The sequence below is a fragment of the Oscarella lobularis genome, chromosome 7, assembly GCF_947507565.1.
Source record: "Oscarella lobularis chromosome 7, ooOscLobu1.1, whole genome shotgun sequence".
Lineage (NCBI taxonomy): Eukaryota > Metazoa > Porifera > Homoscleromorpha > Homosclerophorida > Oscarellidae > Oscarella > Oscarella lobularis.
The window spans coordinates 3,395,728-3,412,631 of record NC_089181.1 but is presented as its reverse complement, the minus strand read 5'-3'; the positions used below and the strand labels follow the sequence as shown (position 1 = coordinate 3,412,631).

Here is a 16,904-nt window from a genome sequence, read left to right as displayed (position 1 = left end):
ACGTCATCCCAACCAAAGAGAGGTGATTGGTTGTTTTCCCCTTTTTCTCAAACTAAACGATGTCCACGTCGAGAAGAACGTCTGTCGATTACGGCAGACTGGGGCCAAAATATTCGTCGAGATTTCATCATCGCGGCCACATACGTAAGAAATTCAACCCACCTCGCCCAAGAATATTTCTCTCATCGCGTGCGGCACGTGCCCTTCAGCTCGCACCAACTACTCGGCGGCCAGCGGAAGTACAGCATTCGTCAATGAACATCGCGACGCTCAATCCAAAAGAAAACCAGAACTCGAACCGACGTACAAAATGGAGCCGGACGTGCGCTTCGAACCGCACGCGGCAACGCAGATCATCGAAAAGGTTCTCAAGTCGTTTCTCGAGAAAGAAACGTATCATCCGACGACGAGCCGACAGACGGCGCTCACGCTCTCAAATCTCATCAAAGATCGCGTCAAAGAATTGGGCCTAAGCGGATACAAATACGTTGTCGAAGTTCACGTCGGATCGACAGCTGGCCAATCGATGCGCATTGCCAGTCGATTTCTCTGGAACACGGCCACCGATAATTACGCGTCCGGTCGTTTTCACAATTCGTCCCTTTTTGCCGTCGCCATCGTCTACGCCGTCTATTACGAATAGTTAGATATGATACGTGTTGCATGCAGTTTTCTCTCATGTGCGTGGGCGTGTACTGACTACTTTTCCCCCAAAGTGCATTTCGTGAAACGCGTGCGTGTAATGTTCGTGCAATTCGTCTAAAGTCGTACAAAATAAAAAATGACAAAAAAAAGTAAGAGGGAAATGGAAGAGAATCCACAAATGTAGCTAAAGCCCACAGCACTCACGTGTCTTCAACGTAATTTCTAGGCACGAGTCCAGACTCGTCGCCAAGACGACAAATGAGCCAATCGACGTTGACTTCTTCGACAACGTCAAGAACGTCACCGCAGCTGAACACTAGCTCGTCCGGATCGTCGGTTTCATTCGAGAATAGAGCTCTCACTTGCCTACATCTGTAAGTGTACCCCTTACCCCCTAATAGATCAATATCAAGATAACAGTATCTTACTTTGGAGATTGCAGTTTTGATACTGTAGCCTTCATTTTATCCCAGTATCCTTTAGTGCTGGTCGCTAGTCGTGTTAACCAACTCGATTCGACGACGCTATCGTTCTCTCCATCGTCCTGCTGCTGTTGCTGCGCAACGTCGTGCTTCGTCTGAACCTCGTTCAATTTTTCCAAAGCCGAATTCGACGACTGAGTCGATTTTTCGCTCACAGCCTCGACTACGAAAAATGACGTCATCGACACAACGAACGTAAGACTCTACCTTTCGTCGTTTCCGCGACTCCCGTTTGAGAAACGTCTTGGGCTTGCTTCCGACTCAGCTGATTCAATTCAAACGTTGAATAGAGGCGAAAGGGCAGAGCAGTCAGAGGCTGAATAGCGAGAAGGAGCTCGTCGTAAATCGGTCCAACGGTAGAGTCGGAAGCAAGGCGAAGTAGGGAGTGTGGCTCATAACACTTCTTTAAGAAATCTAGAGGCAAAGTCTCCCTCTCTCTACATATATATACACTTAATTAAATAACCTTGATTAAATCGCAATTGTTCTAACCACTCTTCAAGAAATTTATGACTGCGAGAGAAAACAGTTCTCACCAGAGAAACCCCCACAACTATTTCCCCCTCACTTCAAAGCTCCGCATATGAACGTTCTATAACGCATATTTCCATCCACAATAGCGGGATGGTTCTTCAGCCCATTGACAACTTGCCAAGGAAGACCGGGATCTAGCAAACAAGACAACGTAGCATTGAAAAAATCTCAAATTTCCTACTTTTCTTCGACACGGATGCCTGAATGACGTCCCAGAGCGAATTTCTCAGCAATCCTCCTAGTCTGTATACCTTCATTTCATCTGTCAGTACACCAGCCAAAGCTGTACAAAAGGCTCTTCGAACGAGATGCCCTATTGATTCTGTCAGCGAATCATCGCCGTATGTATCCTATAAAAAAATTTAGAATCGATACTATAGACTCCTTTTACTTTTTCTTCCGGATTTTGGCTAAAGTGCTGAATGATTTGATGTACGGCATTGTGCACCTGTTGCACTAAGCCTAAAGATACAACAATGAGTCTAAATTTCTCCACTCTCTCTTCCAACTCACGTCTCTTGTGAACGAGAGAAATTTCGAACGTATTAACGCGAGGCTGAGTCAAACTAAAAAATCTACAAAGCAGTTCTAAATTCTAGCAAGGGTTTCTCGGAGCCCAGACCTTGGCAATGTCGTCGCTTGTTCCGTCGTCGTTTCTCCGTACGTTCTTTGCTCCGTTTCTTCGACAACACTCGTCGTCGCGTCATCGCGAGAAGGTCCCGTCACACTCCACGACTTGGAATCGTGATTGAAGACGGCACGTATGTCTGGCGTCAAGGAAAACACTTCACAGTGACCGGCCACTGTCTGAGATATAGAGATGGCAAAAATCACGTAAGTCTGCTTTGAAACTATCTTACGTACCGATTCCAAATTATGAAATTCTGATCCCGGTTCAAGCTGCCACGTACCATTGCAAAATCTTAGTAAAACTCCCGAAAGAGATATGAAATCAATTCTAAAATATGTGATTAATAAATGATTTCATTTTCTGACTCTTTCTACTTTCGGCCAAGATTGTTTTCTGAAGTCGAATTCAATTTAATTATCTTTAGCACAGCCGGCGATTTCACTTCCAACGGTTTTTCCGTTTCATTCGACTCTTCTCCCTTATCCACGTGTCGAGACAGAAGCCGATTAATGTCAACATCAGTCAACTTCTTGGCTTTACGCGGAACTAAAGAGAAACAATAGATTGCTCATTGTATCTACTATAAATTGCTTGCCTTTTCGAATTTGAGCCGGTGGCGATTCCGTTAGATTTGCCTTCTTTTCGAGTTCTTTCAATCGCTGATGACTGGCGTCGAGTTGCGACGACGATTCGGGCTGCTCAAATAGAGCCTCGATGCGCTGTTCCTCTTCCATTTGACGCTTCCAGCTGATTGGCGACGGCGAACGAACTCGACTCGCGTGACTCTCGTCGACAAAAAGAGAAGAAGATCCAAAGGAAACACTTCGAGAATCGGACGAGAGAGAAGGAATAGAGCGCTCTGAAACAAATAAAAATAAAAATAATAAATAAATTTGAATTATTTCGCCGGCGCCTCCGTACCTGTCGCCGCCGCCGCCTTCTCCATTTCGATTTTATTTCTCGTATCGACTCTTTGAAGTCTCTCCTTCTTGGACATTTGAACTCTTCTTTTATGAACGTCGCCGTCGCCGTCACCGTTTCCTTCTCCCTCCTTTCGCAACGCGACTTTTCCCATTGCCATAGCAGCTGCAGCGCTTCCCGTCGTACGATCGGTCGGCACAACGTAATTGCGCTTGTGAACGGAAGCGCGAGCGGCCAACGAAGCCGCCTGAATCTTTAATTAAAGAAGTACTCAACTAAAAGATAGTATTAGCTAGACTATGTGAGACTAACATCGATTGCATCTCTTTTCATCTTCTCAACGAAATCGTCAGAATCAGCGTCGTCGGGGAGAGTCAACGTCCTGGAACGTGTAGAAATCGCCTTAGATCGAATAAATGTGACGCCATCCTCCTCGTCGTCGTCACGGTGACCCAAATCAGTTTCATTCAAATCAGGCTCATCTGGAAGATTTTCTTCTCTTTCATTGTCATTTTTCATTTCCTTTTCAATTTCGCTTTCGTTTTCAGGTTCCTTGGGAGTCTTCTCCTCCTCCTCCTCCTCCTTCTCCTCCTCTTCTTTCTCTTCCGTTATAACAGACGTTTTATCGTTTCGGATATTGCTTTTTGCTACGCTCTTCTCTGGCTTCGCTACTTCGACGGTCTTTTCTATATTCGTTCGTCTCGCTTCTTCCATCAATCTTTTCTCCTGTTGTTCCTTCAAAGCTCTCGCTTCCTAATTCAAAAAATCAGACCTCATTCTCTCTATATACGTCGTCTCTACAATTTTTTTCTTTTCAATGTTTTTTTGATTGGTCTCGTTTTCGTCCATGGATAAAGAAATCGTCTCTCTCCTAAGACGTCTCTCCGCCCCGAGTGCCTTATTCTTAACAACAAGTCGACCTTTTTCAGAATAAAAAAGTCCCCTCTCACTCAAACTTCAATTATCTCAATCATAATGATGACCTATTCCTTGCTTGCACGTCAATTTATCGTCAACTTTGGGATATAATAACTCGCACGGTTGATCATCGGGTGAAAAGAATTGATCTGGGGGGCGGGGCCGAGGAAAATGAGATTCGACTGCCATATGACGGATTTCTTCTACCTTTTCCATTTGCGTCTCGTAGAAAGAGACCCGCATTGCTGACGCCCGAAAGTGCAAGTCGAGTTTGAACTTGTTCCGTCGCGACGAGCTGTGAAAACGATGAAAGAATTGAAAGAAACGCCTTCGCGTTAGAAATTCTTCTCACCTCCTCCGCTTTTATCGCGCTAGAAACGATGATTGGCTCAAACTTGTCGTCGCTGAAGTAAACAACGACAACCTAGGGACCCAGAAAAAAATTAGAGTGACGTTGGGTAGCGACGCAACGTAGCGGAACGTTGATTGGTCGTTTGCCTTTGTGACATCATCGACCATATTTGGAACGTTGCGTTACGTGACGTCACTAGTGTGTGATAATAGTGTTTTTTACTCTAAGAGCCAATTCAAGGACATAGTAACGACTGACAGACGTCAAGAGAACCAGACTGTCGTCCTTCTCCAAAATTCTCACTGAAATCGATTCCTTGACTCATATAACATTCTCTCACGTTTTCTTTTCTTACCGCTTCCGTCATTCTTCACGACCCATACATTGCACGCGGACGAACTCAGCTGTCCGATCAATTTCTCTATTAATTTTTGAGGCGTTGCCGACGATTTCTCCATGGAAACGAATCGCGGCGACTTCTTATCAAACAGATGCACTTTCAACTGAAAAGATGCATCTCTTCGAGACATAACAGAACTACTTCTCTGCAAGAAGAAAATAAATAAATAAATAAATAAATAAATAAATAAATAAAAATTATCTCTTACTCGGGAAGCCGCTGGACTCGAACCGTCATCATCGTCGCCATAGAGAGTGAATTTTCCTTCAATAACATCTTGATCCTATAGGAGTAATGATAACTGCCCCGCCCCCCTCCTCGAGTCCCCCGTCACCTCTTCCTCATCCTCTAGAGCCAAACGAGCAAATCGCTCATCATCAATAACTGTACTACGAATTTCCTGCTTCGCCCAATAGGCTTTCACATACGAAAGATTCGACACCCAAATCTTCATTTCGTTATCACTCTAAGAACAAACACATAATAATACAAGAGATCCCCACATGAAAATGAGATTCTTGTCACCTCGGCAACGAGACTATAATTTCTCGCCTGCGTCGCAATAACGAAACCCGTGTTAAAGTGATGTTTTTTCGGAACGCTAGTGTACGTTTCCTGATAGACATCTGTAACCTGAAAAAAGGACTTGTTTTTCTGTACTAGTGAAACAATGTCTCGTCCTACTTCCGTTAGACGTATAATTCCCTTTGGTTCCTGCCTCTTTTCGTAGGCCGCCTTGTTTTCGTAGTAATGTACGCGATCTTTGATTACCTGCGAGAATGCGTACTCGTCGCGACGGAGCTAAGGGGGGCCCCCTTACGACGAAATAACGATGTTTCCAGCCTTGACGTCCCAGACGCTTGTGAGGATCTTGTTTGTAGAGGTAGCTTTCGATGTGAGGAGGCGGGCGATTCTATGAATAACACTAGGCGTCGCTAAAACACTTTGGAAAACGACGACGTCTACCAGAACGGCGTCTTCGTCCATTTTTGCATATAGTATCTAATTTCCCGGATTCGATTCACGTGCCTGCCAATGTCTCGGTCTCAGCCGGCGATTATCGTTCACGGCGGTGCAGTTAGTCGTCACAGCTACTCTCTATCAGCGTGGAGAGCGAGCGTCGAAGACGCGGCACGTGCAGGATGGGCTGTTCTAGAGAAAAGCGGCGGAACGGCGTTGGACGCCGTCGAAGCGGCAATTCGCAGCATGGAATCGAATCCCGTATGCAATGCAGGCATCGGATCGTGCTTGACATCGGACGGTCGCGTCGAAATGGACGCAATCATCATGAATGGTTCGAATCTCGACGTGGGCGCGGTCGCGTGCGTAAACTCCGTCGAGAACCCCGTAACATTAGCGCGAAAAGTCATGGAAAAAACCGATCACGTGCTCTTGGTCGGCGAGGGGGCGAATCAATTCGCCGCCGCTGAACAAACAGGAATACCGACAGTTTCCAAGGAAACACTCATAACCGAACAACGAAAAAGCGAACTGGAAAAATTCCGCCAATTTCGAAAAGCCGTCAAAGCCGATTTCAACGTGCAAATTGACGGCGGCGGTCACGACACAGTCGGTGCCGTCGCTCTGGATAGTTCCGGTAATTTAGCGGCCGGCACATCGACGGGCGGAATCACGGGAAAACTTCCCGGTCGCGTAGGCGACGTTCCCATCGTCGGATGCGGCGTCTACGCCGACAATTCGATAGGCGCCGCCTCGACGACGGGTCACGGAGAATCGATTGCGAAAGTGACGTTGGCGCGACAAGCGCTGTGGTTCGTCGAAGCGGGCCGATCGCCCGACGAAGCGGCGAAAGACGCGTTGGACGGAATGCTGTCGCGCGTTCGCGGTCGAGGCGGCATCATAATCATTTCGAAAGACGCTAGAATCGGATTCAACTGTTCGACAGACGATATGGCGTGGGCTTACTGTAATGCGCGAGAGGGGCTAAAAAGTGGCACGAATTGCCATAGTAGCAAGTGAGTCGCGCTCGCGACGACGGATCTGTGAGAAGTCTCTGACTTACTAAGTAAAAAGGGGGGAAACGTTTTTCTTTTTTCGCTCGCCAACGACTTCTCTTTCTCTCTCTCTCTCTCTCACTCTCACTCTCTCTCTCTCTCTACATTTATTTTTCCTTGTTTGTGTTGGAATCGCTTTTCTTTTCGCGTTCATTCTTACTGCCTGAGTAAGAAGATACGATATTCCTGTGGCGTCTGACAATGAGGTAGATAACAACCGCCGTACCGGCTATTAGTAAAGTCGAGCTGCCGCTCGTCACGCCCACCGTCACGACGATCGAACCTTGAGTGCGACGAGGAAATATCAATCGATTACGAAAGAGCATAGTGTTAGTAGAGAACGAGTAGACTACCTACCTGTTTTTCGTCGTTTATCCGATTGGGACGGCGTTGATGAAGTCGTTTCTTCACTTGTGCTTCGAGAACAATTCGAAGACAAGACTGAAGGAGTGGAGGGTGGAATTGACGAAGTATTAGTTGTTGATACGTTATGCGTTGTCGTCGGAGTTGTCGTCGGAGTTGTCGGCGGAGTTGTCGGCGGAGTTGTCGTCGGAGTTGTCGGCGGCGGCGGAGTCGGAATTGGACGCCTCTTTTTAGAAAAGTAGAATCTCTCCGATTTTAAAGTTTGTTCTTCTCGATTTTGAGACCTGCCGTATTTGATGTCTTTGCACGTTTTCCTTCTGAAGTTATAAGAAGGACACTACAGTACAAAAAAAAGATAAATAGATACATATATAGAACGGGATCCCTAGCTCCTTATATATATATATATATACTCTAGGTAATGTAGCCGTCGCTTGATGAGGAGAGCACAAAACGGCTTTACACTCCAAATGAAAGTTATAGCCAACCGGCGGCACGACAGCAGGTCCTGCTAAAGTTTCACTCAACGAAATGCGAACGGCCAAACTGACGTCACTATCTAAGCAAGTCGTTAGAGACGTTTTGTTGGGCAAAAAGCGAAGAGAATTCGACACGGGACATCTAGAAATAATACCTATCGATCGTATAATGAATCTATATACATATATATACCCTCGTTGTATCAAGTAGGATCGATAGTCGGGTGCTCCGAGAAACCGCGCTCGATTGGTATTTTGAAGAAAGCATTCGTCTAGTGCAATATGGTAGGAACAGTTGCTCGACTTGACGAAATCCGGTTTATCTGAACGAGAGGAGACCAAACGGTAGTATTGGTTTTCACTGCGGCGACACGCCACCCCAGACAGTCGCCTTACATTGCCGGAAAACGACGAGAAGCGGTCGTCCATCTCGCCATTTCTTCGTATAATCGACGTTAAACGTGACAAAGTTGACGCCATCGATAGGACAGGGTTTCGCTCGAGCGTCCGTCTTGCCAGACTTGGCTTTCTCACAGAGAGTCAAAGACAAACGCAAGTCTATGTATATATAGATAGAGAGAGAGAGAGAGAGAGAAGGGGGAGAGCTCTACACAAGAACTAAAGGTCTCTCTACCTATGGGAACTTGAAAAGTGGCAGTAAACTGAATAAAGCAGATAGATATCCATACGAGTAGGCAGAGAGCGCTCTGCGCCACGCTAGTGTCTATTGTCATCCACGCTGGTTCCCCCCCACCACACGAGGTTAAGTCAACCGATTGTGATAATGAAAGTTCGACGTCTAGTTCACGCTTATGACGATGCTAAGGGCTCGCCTCCAGTCCCTCTCACATCCGGCTTCTCAGCGAATCCATTTCCGCTTCACAATAGCACAATAGGAGCGTCGATCGGCCGGGGAGATATAAGGCGATGAAGACGAGAGAACGAACGCGCCTACGTTATTCGTTCCCCATCGTTCCTTCTACGTTCCTTCTTCTTCGTTCGTTCGACGCGATGACGTCGAATTTGCGTTTCGAGTGTGCACACACTTGCCCACCGTCTCTCGTCTACTTATCTTTTGTTGCGACTTCATCGTTTTTTTTTTTTTATTTCGTCTATTTCTCTCGCGGAGAGACATAGAGAGAGCGGTGGCCGGACTGGGACCCGCAGCAATTCCCCACGGATTCGTCGAGAACGTCCGCCGACGTGGGATCGCGCCGTCAATGCAAATGAATGCGCCGTGCCGTTCGCACAAGTTTGAAGAGAACGCGCGTTATCGGCGGACTGATTGTGTCTCTTTGACGCCGACGAGTTCTGTCGCCGCGGGGAAGGCAAACTGCGCATGCTCTGATGTTTTAATTAATAATTATTTCTAATCGTATTTCGACGAAAGAAGCTCCATGAGTGATAGAAAGCGTCGATCGCTTGTCGGTCGTTCTGTGAGTGATTTCGCTGCCTCATTAGTAGTAGCAGTAGTAGTAGCTGGACAAAGTTCGGTCTGTATGCCCCGCGAGTGCGCAAGTGCGGGCCAAAAGTCCAGAAATCGTGAGACGACGATCCGGGTCTACTGATCCCATTGTGACGTAGCTCTCTACTCCACGACGTCACTGGATTCGATTGCGTCGAACGACGCTCAGAAAATTTGGCGACGGCGCCTGCAGAGTCTCCTTCTCGAAATCGACTAACAGGCGCAGGCGCCACCTGCAAAGCATTCCACTTGTGAATCCAAGACGCAGCTTGTCTATGACCACTTCTAGTAGCCAATGTCGTCGAATTCGTACTTTTATCGCCCAAACGAGCAAGCGAACTCGACGAACGATGATGCATCGCTGCAGCACTTCGACTGCTCGCGATCGCCGCTTCGCGTTTCGCTTGTTTATCGATCGTTCCCATTTTCTTCTCAAGAAGATTCCTCTCTTTCTTATTGGCTGATACGAGAGCGTCGGCCCTCGTCGATTTTCTCATGTAAAGTCGTTCTTTTTCGGCTTCCGCTACCCCTTCGGCCATCGTTCATTCATTCGTTCGTTCCTACGGGAGGGCGAGACAACAAATGACGCCGTTCTCAGGCGACAAGTGACGAAACTCAAAAATAAATCTAACACCACCCAATTGATAAAACGTTTTAGAGACATTCGTCACCAATCGTTATTTAGCGCTAGTCCCTCTTCCTCGCCCGCCACCTCCTTCTCTTTCTCCTCCTCCTCCTCCTCCTCCTCTTCACAATGAGCCAAACCAGTGGCAAATTGCATCATGAGTAGAGCAAGAGCTTCCGTTCGATCGTCGAGCTTTGCCATCTGCGCAAGTAGAGCGACTTTCATATTCTCATCCGTGCAATGTTTCTCCCTTCGTAGAAGTTCGTTTTTGCGAAGCGCCTCCCTATCCAACGCATCTTGAAGCTCACCAAGCTAAATTAACCAATACTCGTTATACATACGTATACTTTTCTAAAGCATACATACCTTCGCCTTAAAGATATCTGTTCTTTCTCGAACGGGAATCTCGCTATAGAGCTCTTTCCCCGCCTAGAAGGAAAAAAACAATCGTATTCGTACTAGAGTCGACAATAACGGACCTGTTTCGCTGCTTCCGCAGCCATTGACGTCGCTTCGTCTCGAGGACTTAGCGTATGAGACGACGATTCGAGTAGCTAACGCGATTCTCCTCTCTCTCTCTCTCCGCTTTACTTCCGCGTTTTTCTCTTACCGTTATGTTGGACAAATCGCACGAGGCTTCTTCCGGCTTCATATCCTCGTCTTTGGCTCCCACAGAAGCGCTGCGAGAACGACTACGAAAAAAATAAAGGGGATAATGCATAGAGATTTCAATTGCTTACTATGGACAGGCCGACTCTCTTTGGCAGGCTAAAAGACATTTTTTGTGGCTTACCATCGAGCAAGCGCGACACTGAAAACCCTCTTTTCTCCACACCTAGTGCAAAAATTAAAAGAAAATTGTTCATTGGAGCGGCGGATTGAACCTTTTTCTTGCAGAAATTGCACTGGACCGAGTAGGAAAATGTCGTTTGAACAAAATTGTGTTGTAGATTTTGAATTTCAGGTCTAAAAGGGAGAGGCGACGTTATAATTAATTTATGTTTTTATTTATCTGACTTTAGCGTGTCGGCGAGAGGATGAATGTGTCGCGTTGAAACGAGCTCTATTATTATTATTATATCTTTTGAATAGTAATCGATTTTTCTTTCTCTTGCCTTCGTCTTTGTTTTTGCCGTCTGGACGCTCGTCTTCGTTTACGGTCTTTCCCGTCTTCACACACGACGCAATTGTGTGCTGAAAGTGAAGAAAAATAACGCCGGCGTGCACTTGATCGTCACGTTGACGAGCTTGCGCAGAAAACTCCTCGTGCGTTACCAAGCCAACCGTAGCTTTCTTCGCAGCCGCACGACTGTAGCAAAACGACGATAATGATAAGAGATGCTCTCTTCATCATCATCATCATCAAACAAAGACTTACTTGACTGAGACAGGCAGAGCTGGAACAAGGACAAAGTGCTGGGAATGTTTCCCAGACGAGATCATCATGCATTGGAGAGCGACGTCCATCAAAGGAATGCTGACCTATAGAAAACATCATACACACATGTAGCAAAAAAACTATCGTTTCTCACGTGACCAATCAGCTGGTCGCCTTCCAAATTTTCAAAGTGATTCCACACGCAAATGTTTAGAAATTCGGCGTCGTTTTTGATCGTGAATTCAAACTGTTCTTTCCATGCAACGTCCTATGACAGACACGCGGCCGCTGCAGCTGCAGTCGCGCACAAGCAATTTTCTTACCGATCCCGCCGGCACCGAACTCGTTTGACTAATCATATCCTGCGATTCAGCCACCATGACGTAGTCTTCCGATAGAGATTTTGCCCTGCCGTTGCTACTCGCCGGATTACTGTCTGCCGTTCCTCGTCTCGGCGGTTTCGCTGCCCCTCCGGTGTCCGTTTCATCCTCCACTCCTGCAGTATCATTCACAGTAGTAAAAGAGCGTCGAGAAGCATCGCTACGTTGGACTGTCAAGCAAAAGCTATCCCTGACCCCCCAAATAATGAATATTCATACTACTAGATGTGCCCTATATCTTTAATACTTCCAATGCTTGATCAATTTGACTGTACGATCAACAGTGTTGCTTGGAATGCCGCCCACCGCCAAAATGGTATCACCCTACATGTATAAGAGATAATCAGTTTAGTACACAAGGAGACGACGATCCATTGAGCGCGCCTTCTGCAGTCCGGAATAGCTCGCAGCCGATCCGTTCGAAATACCGTCCACGACTACAATCTCTCGTCTTTCTTCCTTACTTACTTCCCACGCCTATACGTCACGGTGTACAAGCTCGTCATGCAAGGCCAGGGTTGATTGTCTTTACGGGTTTGAATAAAATTCCAACGGGCTTCGATTTATCTTTTGCAATTTCGATTTCGTGTATTTGACTCTGATGCGATCGACTCGACAGAAACGACGGACCTCTTCGAGGCGAATCAGCTACACACGCAAAAAAATCAACGTTTAATTTCCTAATTACAAATCGTCATTACATATTTCGAGAGTGCAGTAAGTATGAGCTTGTTGCTGTTTGCGAACATGAGGAAGATGTCGCGCTTCGTGAACTTCGACTGTTAGCTTGCCTGCAACAATTTTAGAATCATGTATATAGATCTGTGACAGATGATAGTAAGTGCAGTGAAAGTCCCCTTATATTGTAGCTAAAACCTGCTGTGTTTCATCCTAGGGTAAGAAGAATTACACATGTAATTACTTAGAAACAATTTCTCTAACCTGAGGTTTTCTTTGGACAAAAAACGGCTTGTGTCTACGTAGGAATTTCAAAAATCAGTTTTTGGGGGAAACTCTACTACGTGTATTTACCTAATTTTATGCGCTGGCAAAGTGTGCTTCTTCCTAACCGATTTCTTAAACTAAAATAATAATTTAATTAATTAATTGATTTTCGATTGCACTGTAGTTCTCTATAACCTGATTTTTTATCAATGTAGCAAACTGTGGCAGCGAACGCCCAAGCGATCGCGTCTCAACTTCGAGATCCAACTGTGGCTCCTAGATAAGATAAGATATTAAAAATAAATACACATCACGGTATTAGATTGCAACAGTGTATCACTTCATAGAATGAAAATGACCAATGTGGCTCAGGCTTTGTGCTCAATTGAAGTCGAACTTTCCCCGCCAACTTTTTTACGGTTATAAAGAAAAAGGCTCGTCGACCAAATACGAGATCGGCATCAAATGAAACGTGAAAACCCCCACTAATAAAAAAGAGATTAACTAATTATATAATAATAATAATAATAGTGTTTAATTAATCAACCCATAATCAATGTCTAAAGCAACGTCAATCGTCTAGAAACAACAGATACGACTCAATATGTGAGGTCCCCTCTTTATATATAACCTCAATGTCTTTGGCACCTGAACCCTCAGGCGATCGTCGAGTGACATTCATCAACGTCGCTGATTTGATGATAGGAATGGACGGTCCAAAGCCAAAGTCACAAATCTAGAAAATCAAAAAAATACTCCTCCTATGCAAATTTAAAAAGTAAAATAGTCCCCTAGACCTTGACTTGTTGAAGGATTCGCCCAACGACTTTTGTTAGCATCAGTTCGGCGATTTCGGCGTTCATTTTCTTCAGAAAGAACCTTCGACGAGCAACATATTAATCGTAGCGATGCATAGACCGCGTTCTTTTACCCCTTCAATGCTTCGCTGTCTTTCCATTCCTGATAAAGAATGGCGAAGATTAGATTGAGAAAATTGCACGATTCGGGCGACGGATTCGTTCCCGGTGCAGAATTGCAGAGGTTTGCGAGCTCCTAGACGTTCGAAAGAGACGATAACGCTGCGATGGCGTCTCCGCTCGCCTTTTCTCACTTCGCGAAGCGAACTGGGCGTATATTCCGCACGAACGGGTTCCTTCGACGGTATCGATTTGAACCATTTGACGAATACGTAGAGTTCGACGACGAGAACGGCGAAAACGCCGGAGAAAAAGGCCAAGAGCAGCCAACCGATCATTTCCCCTAGCGCGCTAACCTACGCTCTTTTACCGATCGTTTATATGGAAGGAAGCCTCGCGGCAGCTCCTTGTGGCTTACCTACGTCGGCGTTGTGTATTTTTCGACGCTCTTGCCTTCGTTCTCCGCCATCTTGACGTGCGTCACGCACGTGCAGTCTTGCATCATATGACACCAAAAATAAACTGCTGACTCGACGGCCGACAGAGCTACAAGTCCAAACTTGTTTGCTTTTCACGCCTCTATGTTTCGGACCAATCAGAGCGCTAGGTGAGTCCCACGTGACCGTGACGGACCAATCAGCGCGCTGGGCGGAGCTACGCGGTTCAAAAGCGAAGCGCACACCGATCTTCCTTCAGTTGCGGCTGAGGGTGGATGCGACGCGGTTCGCTGCGTCTCTTCCTTGATCGGACCGGCAGGGGGAAGACAAAAGGCAAGTTCTGGGTTGTTGTTTCAGCGTGGCCCACGGATAATCCGTGCCGGAGCCCGTAGGCAGGGCGATGGGGGGCTTCGGCCTCGGTTTACGCACTGGGCGGAAAGGTCGCCGATGTCTTATTGTTGCCAAACAAGTACGGCCCGCACGACTTGGAGGGGGTGTCGCAAGCGGTCTGGTTGCCGGCACTTATCTCACCATTGGCACGATTAGACGGAGGATGACCTGGCCCAGGAGACTTCGGCTTGGGGCATTGCACTGCCTTCCCTGTCGACTCTACAAGGTCGGCCGTTCTCCACTTCCGCAAGGCCCGGTTCTTCTCAGGAAGACATACCGAAGGCTTTGGTACCAACGAGCCGGGGGACTCGGTTTTAGGGGCCGACTCTCGTCCAGGCGGTACTGATCGGAGTGGCCGAGGACCCGCAACTCGCCCGACACTTTTTGGAAGGGGGTCATCGCTTTGCGAAGACTTCCTGGGCTACGACGCGTCCGAACCTCCCCGCGGTGTAGCCTGGGTAACGCGAATACGGACGCAACAAAAAGGTACGTATACGGGATTAATTGACAGAATACTAACTTCTCTTTATCTAAAGGTGTTTGGCTCAAAGAAGAAATAACCCTGTGAACAAAGACATAGGAATTTTGCTTTTAATTTGTGAATGCACGCGTAGAATAGTCTCAATAAAGTTATTCAAAAAAATTACCAGCTGTGATTTCATTTTTCATTTTTCTAATCAAAAAACCGACGCTCGACTTCCGGCCCCCAATCTCGATCCCGGTTTATGTCCCAACTTTCTCGATTTCTTCTCCTTAGTGACCTTGACAAGAAGATACGCTGGCTCCAGTCTCTCATTCAAAAACGGCGGCTCAGTGACGTCAGATACAATAATAACATATTTTCCAGTCTTACAATATTGAGCACCGGCATCGTCATCAACGGATTTCAAATCAGCTTTCTCCTTTGCCGCTTTCTCAGTCATCTTTCTCAAACTCGACTGACTCGTTGTAGTCGTCTTTTTCAGCTGCGTTTTACTCCCCGTTCCCTTATGCACACTTAGCTTACTTCCAGCTGGAGTCGAAGATCGAGACAGACTCTGCTTCGACGAATCCTTCATCGAAACGTCAGACGACGTTTCAACGATCAGCGGCGACGGCGGAGCGGGCGGCGGCGGTGGAAAGACGAGTCCGCTCGCCGTCGCCTCGCCTTTGACGGTCGATAAAATAGGAACGGGTTGCAGGAAGACGTCGTCGCCGCCGCGAGTGACGTCAATTGACTGCGCGAGACTGGGAGTCGAGTGCGTTTGAAGTGACGGCGACAGAACGGTTAAATGAGACTCCGTGGCGTCGAAACTTGGAGTTGCCGGTTTGATTAAGCGATTGGGTGTAAAATCCGCAACCGAGATCATAATATCGCAGGGTTTCACGCAAAATCCACTAAGAAACAAAAACGTTTATCCAATCAATAAAACAAGGGATTTTTTTACAATGGCGTTTTTTCGTCCGTCGTTTCGTCGCATGCGTATCCGGCGGATATTTTGAGACGACGGCCCGATTCTATGATAGAAAAAGAAGTCATGATTCCTTCCAAGAGTAATACTGTACCTCCTTCCATGACGTTTCCGTCTTCATCCGTGCAGAGAATCTCCAGGGTCATACCGGGATTATTTCTCGTTATTTCTAGCTGCTGTTCACCTCGTATAACAATCTTCGTCGCTTCGTCTGAACCACGAAAATAAAGTTTAAGATATATATGAATTTATTGATTACCGGAGGGACGTCCATTCGTCCACAAACAGTCGCAAATCATACCGGAATTGTGAGTCAATCTACCAGCACCGTGCATGAGACCTTGCCTCCATTGACCCTAAGAAAAAAACGTGTAGCGACCATAGAGACTCTCGGAATACCTACACACCTCGTAGATTGTTCCGTCGATTCCTTTAAACGTTCCTTGTCCTTGCCGCTTTCCCTCAATCCAATCCCCGCAATATTCGTCTCCATTTTGATCCACCTGTCGTCCGTAACCATGTCGACGATGCCGATGAAAACTCCCCTCGTAGACGCAACCGGACGACGCATCAGTAAGAATTCCGCTTCCTAGAAAAAAAATTAATTTAAATTTTTTTTTTTAAATGTCGACTTTCCTTCGTATTTATTTTCGAGCCAATTTCCCTCGTAGAGACTCCCGTCTCCGTATTTCATCACTCCCTGCCCCGTCATCTCGCCCTCGTCGAACTGCCCCTCGTATTGATTCCCCGTCGCCGCCCAAAAACGAAAGCCGTGCCCCACAATCTCCCCTTCCCGGAAATTGCCCTCGTAGTAGCTCCCGTCGCCCATAACCAATTTTCCATGCCCTAAACTAGGATCGATCTACTCCTATCGCGCGCGAAAACGCCTCACCGTGTTTCTTGCCGCCTTTCCATTCGCCTTCGTACCTGAAGAACGTGTTTGCGTACACGTAGACGCCGTAACCTTCGTGCGAAAGACAGAAGCCACGTGTTTATTCGAGTTTCTAAGGCTCTTTGTCCTCTTACCGTCGCGAACACCGTTTCTTTTCTCGCCGACGTACTGATTCTTTCCAATTAGCGCTGCACGCTGTTGCTGATTCTTGAGATAGCGTTCCACGCCGTCCATTTCGTCGCGTTGCTATGCAGAACGCCCACGTTACGATAGCGCACTACTGT

At 46.8% G+C, this 16,904-nt stretch overlaps 6 protein-coding genes across 8 annotated transcripts; 2 read left to right on the top strand and 4 right to left on the bottom strand.

Moving 5' to 3' along the window:
- Positions 1-4: 4 nt before the first annotated feature.
- Positions 5-789, top strand: LOC136188889 (dynein light chain Tctex-type 5-B-like). Its single transcript, XM_065976692.1, has 2 exons — positions 5-144; positions 210-789. The coding sequence occupies exons 1-2, from the start codon at positions 60-62 to the stop codon at positions 641-643; spliced, it is 519 nt and encodes a 172-aa protein (XP_065832764.1). The 5' UTR covers positions 5-59; the 3' UTR covers positions 644-789.
- On the bottom strand, positions 705-5,904 carry LOC136188864 (uncharacterized). Its single transcript, XM_065976659.1, has 26 exons — positions 5,850-5,904; positions 5,704-5,796; positions 5,568-5,654; positions 5,409-5,516; positions 5,218-5,349; positions 5,092-5,166; positions 4,839-5,028; positions 4,706-4,785; positions 4,484-4,555; positions 4,339-4,426; positions 4,197-4,280; positions 4,015-4,133; positions 3,526-3,966; positions 3,214-3,466; positions 2,888-3,151; positions 2,667-2,838; positions 2,526-2,619; positions 2,284-2,468; positions 2,175-2,236; positions 2,053-2,123; positions 1,843-2,011; positions 1,696-1,795; positions 1,594-1,640; positions 1,335-1,541; positions 1,074-1,290; positions 705-1,017 (listed from the first exon to the last, which is right to left on the bottom strand). The coding sequence occupies exons 1-26, from the start codon at positions 5,868-5,870 to the stop codon at positions 846-848; spliced, it is 3,603 nt and encodes a 1,200-aa protein (XP_065832731.1). The 5' UTR covers positions 5,871-5,904; the 3' UTR covers positions 705-845.
- Positions 5,905-5,909: 5 nt separating this feature from the next.
- On the top strand, positions 5,910-7,598 carry LOC136188877 (isoaspartyl peptidase/L-asparaginase-like). Its single transcript, XM_065976678.1, has one exon. It carries the CDS (start codon positions 5,919-5,921, stop codon positions 6,861-6,863), a length of 945 nt encoding a protein of 314 aa, XP_065832750.1. The 5' UTR covers positions 5,910-5,918; the 3' UTR covers positions 6,864-7,598.
- Positions 6,747-8,943, bottom strand: LOC136188876 (uncharacterized). Of its 3 annotated transcripts, none has more exons than XM_065976676.1 (7): positions 8,375-8,943; positions 8,137-8,298; positions 7,934-8,063; positions 7,675-7,882; positions 7,256-7,598; positions 7,059-7,181; positions 6,747-6,999 (listed from the first exon to the last, which is right to left on the bottom strand). In XM_065976676.1, the coding sequence occupies exons 1-7, from the start codon at positions 8,472-8,474 to the stop codon at positions 6,983-6,985; spliced, it is 1,083 nt and encodes a 360-aa protein (XP_065832748.1). In that variant the 5' UTR covers positions 8,475-8,943; the 3' UTR covers positions 6,747-6,982. The 3 variants fall into 3 exon arrangements, with proteins under 3 accessions (XP_065832748.1, XP_065832749.1, XP_065832747.1); XM_065976677.1 differs by having other exon boundaries at positions 6,747-7,061; positions 7,125-7,181; XM_065976675.1 differs by having other exon boundaries at positions 6,747-7,181; positions 8,375-8,942.
- A 482-nt stretch (positions 8,944-9,425) lies between these two features.
- Positions 9,426-13,942, bottom strand: LOC136188865 (PDZ domain-containing protein 8-like). Its single transcript, XM_065976660.1, has 26 exons — positions 13,873-13,942; positions 13,645-13,801; positions 13,465-13,586; positions 13,331-13,412; positions 13,165-13,269; positions 13,081-13,112; positions 12,874-13,018; positions 12,729-12,809; positions 12,621-12,670; positions 12,531-12,564; positions 12,465-12,479; positions 12,290-12,410; positions 12,121-12,236; positions 11,973-12,065; positions 11,836-11,912; positions 11,532-11,778; positions 11,363-11,476; positions 11,209-11,312; positions 10,946-11,139; positions 10,848-10,893; positions 10,715-10,796; positions 10,571-10,665; positions 10,441-10,522; positions 10,310-10,384; positions 10,197-10,259; positions 9,426-10,142 (listed from the first exon to the last, which is right to left on the bottom strand). The coding sequence occupies exons 1-26, from the start codon at positions 13,917-13,919 to the stop codon at positions 9,873-9,875; spliced, it is 2,649 nt and encodes an 882-aa protein (XP_065832732.1). The 5' UTR covers positions 13,920-13,942; the 3' UTR covers positions 9,426-9,872.
- A 912-nt stretch (positions 13,943-14,854) lies between these two features.
- Positions 14,855-16,863, bottom strand: LOC136189698 (MORN repeat-containing protein 1-like). The gene is made up of 8 exons (XM_065977727.1): positions 16,755-16,863; positions 16,621-16,692; positions 16,361-16,574; positions 16,136-16,313; positions 15,988-16,084; positions 15,823-15,939; positions 15,705-15,774; positions 14,855-15,654 (listed from the first exon to the last, which is right to left on the bottom strand). Exons 1-8 carry the CDS (start codon positions 16,852-16,854, stop codon positions 14,955-14,957), a joined length of 1,548 nt encoding a protein of 515 aa, XP_065833799.1. The 5' UTR covers positions 16,855-16,863; the 3' UTR covers positions 14,855-14,954.
- Between the last annotated feature and the right edge of the window lie 41 nt (positions 16,864-16,904).

Coding starts and splice junctions, on each gene's coding strand:
- LOC136189698 (XM_065977727.1), bottom strand. CDS start 16,854: ATGGACGGCGTGGAACGCTATCTCAAGAATCAGCAACAGCGTGCAGCG. Junction 16,575..16,620: donor GAAAGGCGGCAAGAAACACG/GTGAGGCGTTTT, acceptor ATCCTAGTTTAG/GGCATGGAAAATTGGTTATG. Junction 16,314..16,360: donor GAAAATAAATACGAAGGAAA/GTCGACATTTAA, acceptor TTTTCTAGGAAG/CGGAATTCTTACTGATGCGT.
- LOC136188889 (XM_065976692.1), top strand. CDS start 60: ATGTCCACGTCGAGAAGAACGTCTGTCGATTACGGCAGACTGGGGCCA. Junction 145..209: donor TCATCATCGCGGCCACATAC/GTAAGAAATTCA, acceptor CGTGCCCTTCAG/CTCGCACCAACTACTCGGCG.
- LOC136188876 (XM_065976675.1), bottom strand. CDS start 8,474: ATGACAATAGACACTAGCGTGGCGCAGAGCGCTCTCTGCCTACTCGTA. Junction 7,599..7,674: donor CGACGGCTACATTACCTAGA/GTATATATATAT, acceptor TTTGTACTGTAG/TGTCCTTCTTATAACTTCAG. Junction 7,182..7,255: donor GGATAAACGACGAAAAACAG/GTAGGTAGTCTA, acceptor GTCGCACTCAAG/GTTCGATCGTCGTGACGGTG.
- LOC136188864 (XM_065976659.1), bottom strand. CDS start 5,870: ATGGACGAAGACGCCGTTCTG. Junction 5,797..5,849: donor TGGACGAAGACGCCGTTCTG/GTAGACGTCGTC, acceptor TGTTATTCATAG/AATCGCCCGCCTCCTCACAT. Junction 4,786..4,838: donor CGTGAAGAATGACGGAAGCG/GTAAGAAAAGAA, acceptor AATCGATTTCAG/TGAGAATTTTGGAGAAGGAC.
- LOC136188877 (XM_065976678.1), top strand. CDS start 5,919: ATGTCTCGGTCTCAGCCGGCGATTATCGTTCACGGCGGTGCAGTTAGT.
- LOC136188865 (XM_065976660.1), bottom strand. CDS start 13,919: ATGGCGGAGAACGAAGGCAAGAGCGTCGAAAAATACACAACGCCGAC. Junction 13,413..13,464: donor GACAGCGAAGCATTGAAGGG/GTAAAAGAACGC, acceptor TGCTCGTCGAAG/GTTCTTTCTGAAGAAAATGA. Junction 12,671..12,728: donor CTACATTGATAAAAAATCAG/GTTATAGAGAAC, acceptor TTATTATTTTAG/TTTAAGAAATCGGTTAGGAA.